This window comes from Triturus cristatus, chromosome 7 (genome assembly GCF_964204655.1).
Source record: "Triturus cristatus chromosome 7, aTriCri1.1, whole genome shotgun sequence".
Lineage (NCBI taxonomy): Eukaryota > Metazoa > Chordata > Amphibia > Caudata > Salamandridae > Triturus > Triturus cristatus.
The window spans coordinates 1,046,192,228-1,046,205,387 of NC_140590.1; the positions used below are offsets into that span (position 1 = coordinate 1,046,192,228).

General features: G+C 38.4%; 1 protein-coding gene across 4 annotated transcripts in view; it reads right to left on the bottom strand.

Annotated features, from left to right (window-relative positions):
* Window positions 1–499: 499 nt before the first annotated feature.
* RBM27 (RNA binding motif protein 27) overlaps window positions 500–13,160 on the bottom strand; it is a 691,940-nt gene continuing 679,279 nt past the window's right edge. For all 4 annotated transcript variants that reach the window (XM_085618112.1, XM_085618111.1, XM_085618110.1 and 1 more), the window contains one exon: window positions 500–4,036. In XM_085618112.1, coding sequence (XP_085474238.1) covers window positions 3,953–4,036 — 84 coding nt within the window. In that variant the 3' untranslated portion in view covers window positions 500–3,952. The remainder of the gene's footprint in view (window positions 4,037–13,160) is intronic.

Here is a 13,160-nt window from a genome sequence, read left to right on the forward strand (position 1 = left end):
GATACACATTTACCCCAACTCCTAGTGAGCCTGATCGTCGCTACCTCTGGACAGAACTGTGCACTTACTCCTCTTATCCCTATTCCAACTATCCATCACTACCTCCGAACTCCTTCATCCATCCATTCCCCCGCCTACTGTTATTTGTATACTGTATACAGCATCATATTTTTACGTTGTATTTTCTATCCTGTATTGTGACTCCTCCAGCGAGTTTTTATGCTCTGTTCTCCCTGCAAATGCTGTTGTGCACCCTGTGAAGCACTCCGATACCCTTTCATTCCCCACATATTGTTATTTATATACTGTATATTGCATCATTATTTTCCTTGCATTATCTCTTCTGTATTGTGACTTTTACAATGATTAACGCTCTTCCGTACTGCCTGAAATTGCTGCTGTGCAAACTCTGTGAAGAGCTCAGATACCTTCGGGTCCAGCTTGCGCTATATAAAACTCGAAAAATACATACAAATAAATACAAAAAGTACTACTCCAATTGACTGTTGTAATTTTGAGGAATGGTTCTATTTTTTTCCAATCTTTTTAAATGGCAATTTTTTTTTTTTAATCTTTTTTGTTTGTTTTGTTCTGTCCGAACCATTCCTTACTGTATCTTTATTGCAAAGTCAACATGCTTTTGAGAAATTCGGATGGCAGTCAATAAAACAAACATTACATATTTAAATGTATAAACACTTAAGAGATTGAACAATATCTCATTATACTATTACACAAGTTTCACAATGTTGTAAAAACTATAATACAGTTATGCTACAAGTCAATAGGAACCTGCTTTCCTTTTCACATGATTTTGGATTTAACAGTTTGATTATTTGCTTTCATTTTTATCTCAACAGAACTACACTTCTAAATTAAACAAAAGGCTTTAGAAAATGTAACAAAATGTTTGAATGCAAACTCATTTGCTATGAGCTCAGACAATTAAATTAACCTGGTGACATTTACATTGCATGCTAGAAGGCCTCAAACATAATAAAAAAAAGTTGCCAGAAAATGCTAAGGCATATCTAAGGTCATGGTAACTACTCCACAGAGACCTTAAGTTGCTACATTTTTAATCTGGGGTGAGGAGACAGAAAAAAATACAACTAGTTTCTATATGGATTTACATAACAAAACTGAAGTAGCTAGTGGATTTAAATTACAGCTACTCAAACCACTTGGTAAAACCCAGTTTAGTGTGGCTCCACAGATAATGTTGAACTAGAAATGCTCAGCACTGCCTATTTAAAGGTTGAATGAAAATTTGTGTTTTACGCTCAGAAATGCTACTACTACAATTTTATTAGGGGAAGATCGCCTGCACTTATTAGGGCTAAAAGTTAACCAGCAAATCCAGGAGTAGAACAAGAAAGTTGCCCATCGACCTTAAAACAAACCAAAGAATTACCGTTAATACATAGCTTCTTTGGGTGCTGACAACAGATTAGTGTGTTGAGTATTGAAATATTTTTCAAATACATTTTAAAATTGGGTGTTGGTAAACTAAGTGTATGCATGCAGTAACATTTCTGATTTGTTTCACAGTTCAAGTTAATCAAATAAAAAGTTGGCACACTAACAAAGCCAACCATCACCTTGGAAAGCCGTATTTTATACATGCCAAAATGTTATCACTGCAAGGGCCCAAACCATATGAAAAGGAAAAATTGTGTTCAACAGTCAGTTGACGATTTTTCTTACAGCTTCTTCCAAACCACTGTAATCATTACTTTCCCCAAAATACAAAAATACAACAATTCTTATTGAAATCTATACGTTGTTAAGTTTAGTACATAAAAAAGTAACATATTTACAAAATTATACAATTAAGAAAACCTCTGTACAAAAAATACATATAAATTCTTTGATCCCTCCATCACATTTTCTATTTCCGTTAAACAGTCTAGAGTTCTTGAACGTAGGCGGGTATCCTCATGTGACACTGAGCCAAAGATACGAAGAATATGGGAAAGGCCACAGAAAAAAAGAGAATTGTTTTTGCTGATAACCAAACACTTCTTTCTTCTTAAACAGTTCATTTGTGCCAAGTTAGTTACCACAGAGGAAAAGGTCCAGTAGATCAGAGAAAGTGAGCAATACATTTTTTCTCACACAAAATATGAATTATGCTATCTTATCCGACCTCCCAAAGTGGGCTTTAATCCTGTATAAATCCATGTACATGCAATACATTCCCTATGATAGGATTTGAAGAATGTACACAATGCGTTTTGAATATTGTCAATAATATCATACTTTCTAAAGGAATCTGTCTACATACCCCACAACTGTATGTACAAATAGTCAAGTTTTCCTGGGTGAAAGTAACTTGTGGGAGATTTATAACCCAATTCCATTTTTGTTAGAATTGGCTGCAGGCAAAATAAGCTGCACATACCATGAACATCATAGATTCTGTGCAAATTTGTCAGCATGTTTAACATACCATAAATCGCATTATAGTTTGTTATCGGTCATTTAAACCTTTCAGTTGACAGTCTCTCGCAATATCTACTCTTGTTAACATTTAGTGTATAGAATGAAATGCATAGTAACACCCTGTGAAGATACTGTATGTTTGCTACAGTAAGTACACCTAAATACAGTGAAAATAAAACATCTAGTGAAACATGAACAGGCAAATGGAGAAAGCAGACTAACCGCATTCAATCAGAAAGATAAAAACAATAGACAACACTTTTCAAACAATAACTCAAATAAAGTAACCTCTGATAAGACAAGGAAGCAGTCAGAAACACTCCACACAGGCATTGTATCAAACCGTTTAGAACACACTAAGTGTGGGCGGGAAAGTAAGAGCAAATATTAACTAAAAATAGTAGCTCTTACCACAAAAAGGCTAAAAGAGTTATCGTACTGAAACAACGGGCTGGACGAATACATTCAACAAAAGAAAACTAATCACCAAGATGCTGAACTTTTAGTAGTCTGCACTAAAAAGCTTGGGAGAAAATTATACGTTTATATGAAAAAGTCAACATTTGAGGAAAAACTCACGAAGGAGAATAGTTTTTTTCATAAATTAAAAAAGCAGATTTGGTCACAGGATTTGTGCAGCAGTTGTAAAGCTGTACATGGAACTACAGTTTTTAAATAGGCGGTCACAAGGACTCGCTTCATTTTGGAATTGGCCCTTTGAGGCACATTTATCAAAGTGACAGGGATTAATACTGAAATAGCAAATCAGAAACAGGATTAAGACAGCAGGAAATTTCATACTGGTGAACTGGGCAATTTTATCATACAAGATGTGTGGCAGGGTTCAGGGGGATCAGTGTGAAAGTATCTATGCTGCTTATTTTAGCAAAGCAGGATCCTTAAATGTAAAATTACCCATTTTTCTAAGGACAGCATTAGTTTCGAACCACAACCTTGATCTGTATGAGTGTGCCATTGTGTGAGGACTTCACAACAGTGTGGACAATGATCAGAAGACTACAGACAAAAAGACAAGGACAACCAACAGAGAGATGCCATAGAAAGCCAAAAGAAAGGATTAAATGCACTTATCTCTACACTTCTGAAGGATTGCCATTCATACTTAGTGCAATATGTTCAATCCATTCATCATCCAACCAATCATTCCACCCACCAGAAACCCAACCACCAACAAACTAATGATGAGTCAACGCATGTATGTTTTGGGTTAAGTAGAATCTTAACAATATTAACAATCTAATTGTTAGAACGGGTGGGAATTACCCCACGGACTGCTTTCATTACATGGAAACTTAGTTTACCTTTGGTAAATTTAGTAATTCCATCAATGCATCTTGTATTGGTAATGGGCTCAAGTGAGTGTTCCATTTCAAGCACAAAAAGAAATGAAGAGGAGAAATGTTTTTTGGCTCATTTTGACTTTCTTTAAATAAATGATAAAAAGCTATTTAACATTCCTAAAAATATACAACTCCAAAATTAAATTTCATCTTCGCCAAGAACGAGACTCATCTTCATCTTCGTCCTCGTCGTCATCTTCATGCAAAAACAACTCAGGTGGTTCCGTTTCCTATAATTGAAAATTGGTAAAATCAGTCTTTGTAGGGAGTGAGTGGAAAAATTCTCAAGTGATTTGGGGTGCAAATGTCATTTAGAAAAATATCAGTCAGGTCATTCTTTCTAACAATGAAGTTCACAATGTACCGTACACAATCATTTATTTTCTGTGTCAGGTGTTTTTAAAAATCACAACAGATGTAATAATCTATAAACTTGCTTAACATTGTCTTGCAGTTTCACAATACAATCTAAATATCTGTAGATTTGGGGACATTTGTAAGGTCTAATAGGGATTACGATGGCACGTTCTGCAAGGAATTTTAAAATTGTCTGTTGCATACTGACAGCAACATTACTTTGGTGAATGGTTTTATCATTTCATTTTTTAAACCCCTGTAATAAATACTCACTTTTCTCAGGAAGTTGTGAAATGCACAACAGCCTATACAATATGAAAGACATGCTAATATTACACTCCTACCTGTAAAGACATAAGGGATTACAGCTAACAAAGACCCTACTATAACACTGAAAATGTCTTGACATTTCCATATGTTTATACATGATAAACACAGAGCTGAAAGGTGAATACCAGAAACATACCAGGCCTTGACAAATCTACTCGCTATGGCGAGTCGGATTTTATCAGGGCGAGCTATATTTAGGGTCTACTCGCTCCTGAAGCGAGCTGATAAATAACAGGTGTTCTGTTCACTCACAAAGTGAAGGAGAATTAAAAATGGGTTTAAATCTTGTCGCATTTATTCTGAGTTCAGAGAAAGAGGTCAAAAGTCAGTTTACAACTACTTTTCTTTCTCTGACTGCAACATTTGAGGATTTTATAAAGTGAACTGTCTGACAAACATGCTGTATAAAAAGTGTGAAATGAAAGGTTGTGGGATGTCATTTTTTCCTAACACATTTAAATAGCTAAAAAATGAACTGTACAAACATTTCAAAATACATTTCAGTAGTTATGAAAACTCTTGATTTGAAATTCGGTGTGGTGAAAAACATATTTGAATAGGATGAAAACAAATTCGAACACTTTACATGGTGATGTGCCAATGATAAATATGGTTACTGAAAACAAATTTCTACAGATTATTTATACACAATATAGTTTTAAAAGTAAAACTGCATGTTAGTGGGAATGCTTTTGGCCATTTCAATGAAAAATGTGCTGCCTGTAAATGACAGTAGACTACCATCACATGCTTTAGTAATATATTTATTAACCATGAGTTTTTAAAGATGAACTGAGAAACAATCCAGCTCATACTGGATGGCAATGCTATTAATGAATTAAGAGGCATGTCTGGTGTATTATGTATCCTATATGTGGGCTTAATTCCTACTATGCATGGAGCAAACATTTAGTCTATTAAATCAAACCAAATAGCTTTTTGTACAGCAGGAATTCTGAACTCACACACTGAAAGGTGCTCGCTTAAGTGATAATGAAGAAAAAGGTGGCTCTGCAAAATAAAATATTTGCCTAGGATGACATAATGAGACCAGTTTATGGGTCAAGTACATTACAGTTGGGTTGAGTAGATTATAGAAGTTACAAGACCTGCAGGTCTAGTAATATTTTTATGATTTTTCAAGGCCTGCTTACATTTTTGTATTCATCTTCAGACTATGGTCTATCCTTCAGTCAGATTCATGTACTACAAGTCAAAATTCTCTATCACAGCCCTCAATTACATAGGTTTTTTCCAATCTATAGCCTTTGCAGAATAAATCTATGTTAGTCAAAGCCAAACTTTTAAATGCCAGATTGCCAGTCAAATAAAGGCAGTTTGATGTTGATCTGTATGAAAGCACGTACTTGGACATATCAGTTTCACTAAAACATGGCTAAAAGGATTGTTCCTCATAGTCTTGCTCATTTATATATAACGGAAAACAATTATCTGTTGTGATCACGTCACCCAGCTAAGTATGTATGTGGTATTTCTATAATGCAAACCTGCCCCAAAAGGTAGCTGAGTGCTATCTAAGACAACCATAAAGTCAACGAGTGATAGGAAAGGTAGCTGAATTGAGGTCTGTTAATGCTTTATGATGTATATAGCATTAGTGAGTCTTCCACTCTTTCCAAAACAGAAAAGGAATTGGGGAAATTTTGATAGAGGAATGTTGTTCCAGATCTAGGATACATAGATGGAAAAGGCCTGCTTTTTTTTTTTTTTTAGTCATCTTTCATACTTCTTAGTCTGTAGTCTGATGGTATCCTGGATGCGGACGTGCCAAGGACCACCTGAGGCTGGTTAATTGTCTGCAATACAAGTAGGAGTGCTGTTAATGACAGATTTGCAAATGAGGCAGCATGTTTTGAAGATGGTGCGTCCCAGCAAGGGGAGTCAAATGGTTTCCATCAGAATAAGGGTTATGTCATCATAATTCTTCAGGCCCTAGATGAGAGCTGCTGCAGCATGCAAGATACTCTTAAGGGATACCAGTGTGAAGAAATTGCCACCATGCACCCAGCCAGGCTGTGGTCTGGTTATCACTACTCACTAGCGTTCTGAGCACAAATGGGAAACTGCTGTACCAGGGATGAAATCAAATCGCTCACCGTTTCATGTAAACTTAATTAGAAAACATACTTTGTTTAATCACGCTTTGAATTCAAACCTTTTGCTCTTACATAAGCTGAAGAATCAGACTGCATGGATCGTTCCTATGTTTTGACAATGTAGTGGTGACAGGCAATTTGAATTTTTGGTTAGAAACCTCTACAAATGTTTTACAGTATTAACCCATTGCAGTGGGACATTTCCTTGAACTCTATTGGCAAACAGTGATTTAGTCGGAAGATCGTATGCCTGTCATACGGACTGACAATTACGAATCCCTTACTACTGAAATGCCATGGCATGTCTCGTGAGTGTGACGTTTCCAACTAAAGAAAAAGGGAAGAGACACGCAGGAATTGGTTACTTACTTGCAACTCAAGTTCTTCAACCCTGGCATCTTTCATAGATTAACATGCTTGAATAAATTACCAGTCATCAGCCTGGGAATCAGCAGTACTTTAAAATAGCAATAAACAGTGTCAAAATGGTTACAGGCTCAAAGGTGTTTTTTTAGTGATATATTAAAAAAAAATGTTTTAAACTGAACTACAGCTAATGAGGGAACTGTACTCATTGTTTCAATCCACCTAGAGGCCACCACAGCTCAGATTTCACAGCACAAGTGTGAAGGATACAAACTGCAGGGATGAGCCTCAGATCGAACAGAAGGTTGCATGTTAACCTGTGAAAGATACAAGTGCTGGAGAACCAACGTTAGAGATGGGTAAATATTTTTTTCTTCATCACTGGAACTTTCAAAGATGCATATGCCTGACCCAGCATAGCAAGTAGTCACATAAAACATCAGATGAAAGGGAAGCAGGCTCACATTCATTTACTGAATTGTGCAGACTACTTGGTCCGCTTGAGAGTCTGCTACAGTAGTCCGATCCTGGCAGTTGTGTGTGGTGAACGTGTGCCTGTTCTTTTACGTAGCTTCATGGCAAATATCTGTGAAAAACACTCCTGCATAAAGTGCATCCGTAACCATCATGTTTCTGGTGAAGGGTTAACTCACTTTACGTCCGAGCGGTTGTTCCGCTTTCCTGTGGCAGCGAATGATGCAAGCAGATGACTGAAGGGGGCCCCTGCCTGGGCAAACTAATTATCTAATCATTATGTAAAATTTAAATATGAATGGAACTTTAAGCATGAACCTCAGACTGGTTAAGTGGAGTGACTCCACCCATGAGTGAAGTGCAGAGAATTCTCCTTTAGTGTGAACACGTCCTGCTCTACATGCAAACGCCAAACCCAAAGCCAAAAAGGTCCATCATCTTCCAACATGGGTACCTTAAATATGCTTCATAGACAGGCCATAAAGAAGATATAATAAGCTGGCTGAGCAGAATGTTAAGTTCCCATGGCGCTGAGGGATTTGGACTTGAGGAAACTCTTGTAATAGAGATTTAAGGAACTGTTTGACAATCCACTGTGAAGAGGATGAAGGATCATTGGCCGGTACGGACATGGAATTTAGAACTTTACTCCTGTATCCTATGCAGAAGGACGTCCACTTAGCAATGCAGCTTTTGGTCATAGAAAGGACCTCTTCCAGTATTGCTTAGCAATCTGACGAATTATAGGTGTTCAGGAACCAAACTAAGGTTCAGAGATTGTAGATCGGGGTGTTAAGACTGGAGTCTGACCTATGCAGGCTGAAAAGAGAACCGTGCTTTTAGATGTATTGGAAATCACAATCACCGTAGAGCTTCTTAGAGGCACTGACCATAGCTCCTTAGCTTGTTGCCACTGTAGTTGTAGTGCCTGCTGAGTCAGTCTCATTCAGAGGAAGCAAAATGTTATTAGCGCTATGCAGCAAAACATATAAACCAGCAGTGACTGGTTCGCTATAACTGGGACTATGCTGTACTTGCCAAAGCGTGTGTCTATAGCGTGTAGCTTAGAGATGCGTTCTGTTGATGTAAATGCTTTGCTGAGATGTGTATCCAGGATTGCATTTAGGAATAGGAGCAGTAGAGCAGAAGGAATTAAAGATTTGACAACAGTGAACATCAAGCTCTGTTGGTGAACCAGGTTGATGCAAGCAGCTATTGAGAAACTGGCTTCCTGTAAGGAAGAGGCCCTCCAATGGCCAATTGTCTAACTGAAAAAGTTACTTAAGTTCTGTATGAACATTTCTGTTGGATGTTAAATCTTCCAGTACATGCCTTATCTAATGAATACCCTCTTGGTGCTAAACTGGATCAGGACATTTTTCTGCCTGTAAAAACACTGAATGGACTCTAGTCCCTCCAAGCCTAAGCGGATGGCTACAGGGCATAATAGTTTTATGTTCTTTGTAAAAACCCATTTTTGAATCACAAGGTGGCCCTCAGAAGCATAACAAGGTTTTGTAACAGTGAAAGGATCTCTTCCTCTCAAGACTAATATAATTTGAGAGTGGAGTTTAGGCCTGGTGTGTTGCCCTCGTCATGGGTCTGTAGTTACTGTATTCTTTGATAATACCTGCACTGGTGGTCTGGACCAAATCTTCATAACCTCACTTTCTCGCCTGTAAAATACCAGATTTTCTTTTCTTTATTTTGTACTACCTTAAATGGCAATAAAAATTCTTATGTAAAAATTTCAACAACGATCCCAGTACATGATGTTTGAATGACATGGGATGTTATTAACTACAGTGCTAACGGGGAAGTAGGGAGGGTGGTGAGAAATTTGCTGGGAGATCGAGTTTGCACAGAAGTCTTGCTACTGAAGTAAAAGTTACTTACCTTCGGTAACGCTATATCTGGTAGAGACACAGTCTAGCCGCAGATTCCTTAACTTTGAATTCTCCCCAGGCGCCAAACTGGATCTGGAAATTTTTCAGCATTACCTCTGCACGCCGGCGTTGTATGGCTCCACGGTGACGTCATCTCCGGATAGGATGTCAGAAGAGCCATACAAGTCCCCTCCGGCGCGCAGACGTCCGTTTCTTTTGTGAAACCTTCCGCGCCAGAACGCAGAGCTACTACAGAAATTGGTTGTGGAAACTGTGTGCCAAAAATGATCAAAAACCTTTAAAATATGAATAAAGAAAAAACATCAAATGGTATGTTAATACAAGGCATAGATTTTAAAGTATCCTCCAATAAAATCAACAAAACGCAGTGCTACATGAAACCCTCCATCCTGGTGAATAACCTCCATATGACGAAAGAGACCACACACTCTATAGACCGTTCATCAATGGTAATGAACGGTATGGCAATAGGCAAACAACCAACACCACCGGGTTTTTCGTTGAACCACACCATTACGTGATATATTGACAGTACCAATGTCAAGGTATGAAGACACCAAGAAAACTTTCATAGAATAAACAAATGAATTGACACTGTTCACTGGTGTGTTATCCACAGTGAAATAGAAAACCCACCCCCACTCTACCAACCACACACATTTGGAAATGGATGGTGTTGCAGCATCTAAACAAAAATAAAGTGGCCTGGCCAATCGGTTTGCTAGCCCCAACATAGATTTAGATTGTGATCACTGGTATATAAACCCTGTACTGAAAGGGTATAACTTTAACCTCAAAGGTCATTTACGGAGCAGGGAAGATAGGCAAGGCGTTTAGGAATCTGTGGATAGACTGTCTCTACCAGATATCTGATAGAGACATCTAGCCACAGATTCCCTAACTTTGGATTAAATACCATAGATATACCCCACTGGAAGAAGGGTCTGCAAACTAATCCTACAAAAGTTCTCAAAGTGAACTAGCCGGTCAAAAATAACAACTGATCAAATGTATGTAGGAACAGCAGAACAATAGCTTGGCTCTTAATAGAACCTATGATCACCTGTTACAACCTTACAGGTCTGAGAGAATCGCCCCTTGAAGGAAAAGGGTTGAAAACCCCTGAAAAACCATCAGAAGACTGACATTAACCCCTTCCCCAAAAGCGGCAAGAAAACTCGATGATCAAAAGGGGGTAAAAGCATGATAAAAGTCATATATTCTGCATTATTCATAACAAAGAATCAGAGAATGAACTAATTTCCCAAAGGGAAAAATGAACAACAATACCTTGTCACCAGATACTTCGATTGGCCCAGCAATTCACAGAATTTCACTGGCCAATAACTACTGCCAGAATGCAACAATGTATAAAGCTGGTCTCCATATGACCTTCAGTGCCATAGTCTGATAGACTGAACACAATTTCAAGCCCCAAATAAGCGCAAACACCAAGGCAAGCAAGAAAAGAAAATCAACTGCATTTTTGATTAAAAACTTTTTTTTACTTTCCTTTTTTTTAAAAAAAGACAAATCTGTGTAACACATATAATGCAATTGTGTATACTCTGTATACATAAGAACTAACTAGAACTGAGAAACCAGTTCCAACAAGCATTGACATAGCCAATAGGTCTTGCCTTTGGGACCTTATAAGTGTTTAGTTATCCCGCACAATATCCTTGGTGCAACAACATCAAGTGTTGCATGGCTAAACATTTATAAGGTTCCAAAGGCGAGACCTATTGGCTATGCCAATGCTTGTTTTAGATCATGTTAACTGATTGGCCAGGCTCACAGATCAAGCAGAGGCAGTACAAACACTTATATTAGCCTTTAACCACTAGGAACTCCGGTAAGTAGCATTTCCCGCCATGGTTTTAGCGCATATGTTTTCATTAGAGAAAGGGACTGATCATGCGCAAATCAGTCTTGGTACTGCCCCAAAAGAAGTAGCCCATTCGATGGGAACACAAGTTAGCCCAAACATTTGTCAGCACCATTAAGTATACCCAAGTAGTTTTCTGCCATTTATTTTGGGATGTTGCCATGTTCACCCTTAATGGCCAAGGGTATGCCCACACATGGGTCCCGTTTTCGCTGCACCACTGGATTCAAGTTAACCTGGCTGATGAGGGACGATACCCTGAGACCAGTCCCAGGATGCTTGTTTCAGTTCCAGGGAGGACCTGGCTTGCTAGTTCAGGCTGGACTGTTCCCATGAGGTGCAGGTCAGGAATGATTTGCATATGGCTGGGTCCAAACTGGGGTGACGTGGCGACAGTGCATAATTTGAGCCAGTGATTTCCGGTACTTAGCACCGACACTTAATCATCAACACTGGCACATCACCAACACAACACCAAAGGTGACTTGCCATAAGAAAATCCTGTCTGTCAAATGGTGGCCTAAAGAATTGACACCACAAGAAACTGGCAAGATTTCCAAAGAGATGGAAAATGCTGAAAGTAACAAGTAGATCCTCTGCAGCAGACCGGAAATGTGGACCAGGCAGAACCACTTGTATCAAGAACATATACAATAAAGAAAAGTCTATTATAAAATAGTCTCCCAAGACTTTCATGGATGATTGGTAACCAAGTAAACGTAGGTCCTGAGACTTGTTGTCCCAACACTTACATCACTAACCTTTGGCTGCGAACTTACTGCAACACAAAGTGGAGCAGGAATAGGAGTTGCCTGCATTTGAGGAAATATTCTTGTCTACAGTAGACACTGTTCCTTTACCCTAAAGGAAGGGCTCACAAGCAGATAGCACCTAAAGGTATGCAAAGTATAAACTCTTAAATAGAGCAATGCTCTGACTTCCTCAATCTCTTCAAAATAATTGCACTCCTAATAAATATGTAGTCCGCTCAAGAAGAAAAAACAAAATACACTGAATACACTGGTTAAGAAATACCATAGAAGCATGTAAATGTAACAGAACACCCCGGGGGTGTCACAAGAGGAAAAGAGCAGGTATTAGCTCACTACCATGGTCCTCAAGGGAACATACAACTAAGTCCAAAAAGGACTAAACTGTACATCATAGAGATCTATAGAATAGAAACAGACTACAAAAGTAGTATTTCTTAAGAGTTATACAATAGCAACTAATACTCCACGTAGAGTTAGTCACATACCCAATAAGGGGAATAACCGAGACTAAGCTCTTCATCAGAGTACAACGAAAGAATAAACCAGCTACACAGCTGTAAATACTATCCAGAGATTTAAAAAGTCAAATCTGGAGACAGATCTTCTCATTATAGGCAAAACGTAGTGCTTAACACTTCACCACTACAAGACATAGCAGAGTGAGGAGATAATCCTTAAAAATAATAACCACAGCAGTGGATACATAAGAAATAAACAAAAGATCTGATAAGGTCAAATTACAAATGGCCAGCAATGAGGCGTTGTACCGAAGAATCAGCATGGCTGTCAAATAAACAGGCTCCAACAAAAAGCAAGAGTTTCAAACTCTCCCAAACATTATCAAGAAATCTCGAATCAAACAAACGTGCCTACGGAGAGCAATTGATCGAGCCATTGCTCTGCCAATACAATCTGTTGTGTCCATCGCCTATTTAATAATAAACTTTGCCATCTCTGGGCCATCCTGCACAAGCTGAGAGAGTTCAGCCCTGACCCCTTCAGGAAGGGAAGGAAGCAGTTGGTTGACTGAGTCCCACAAAATATAGAAGCCCTTCCAAAGACACATGAGGTGTTCAACGACCTCAAGGTCGAAGTAGTCGATGCAAAGATACTGTGGCCACACATCTCCAACCACATAGACT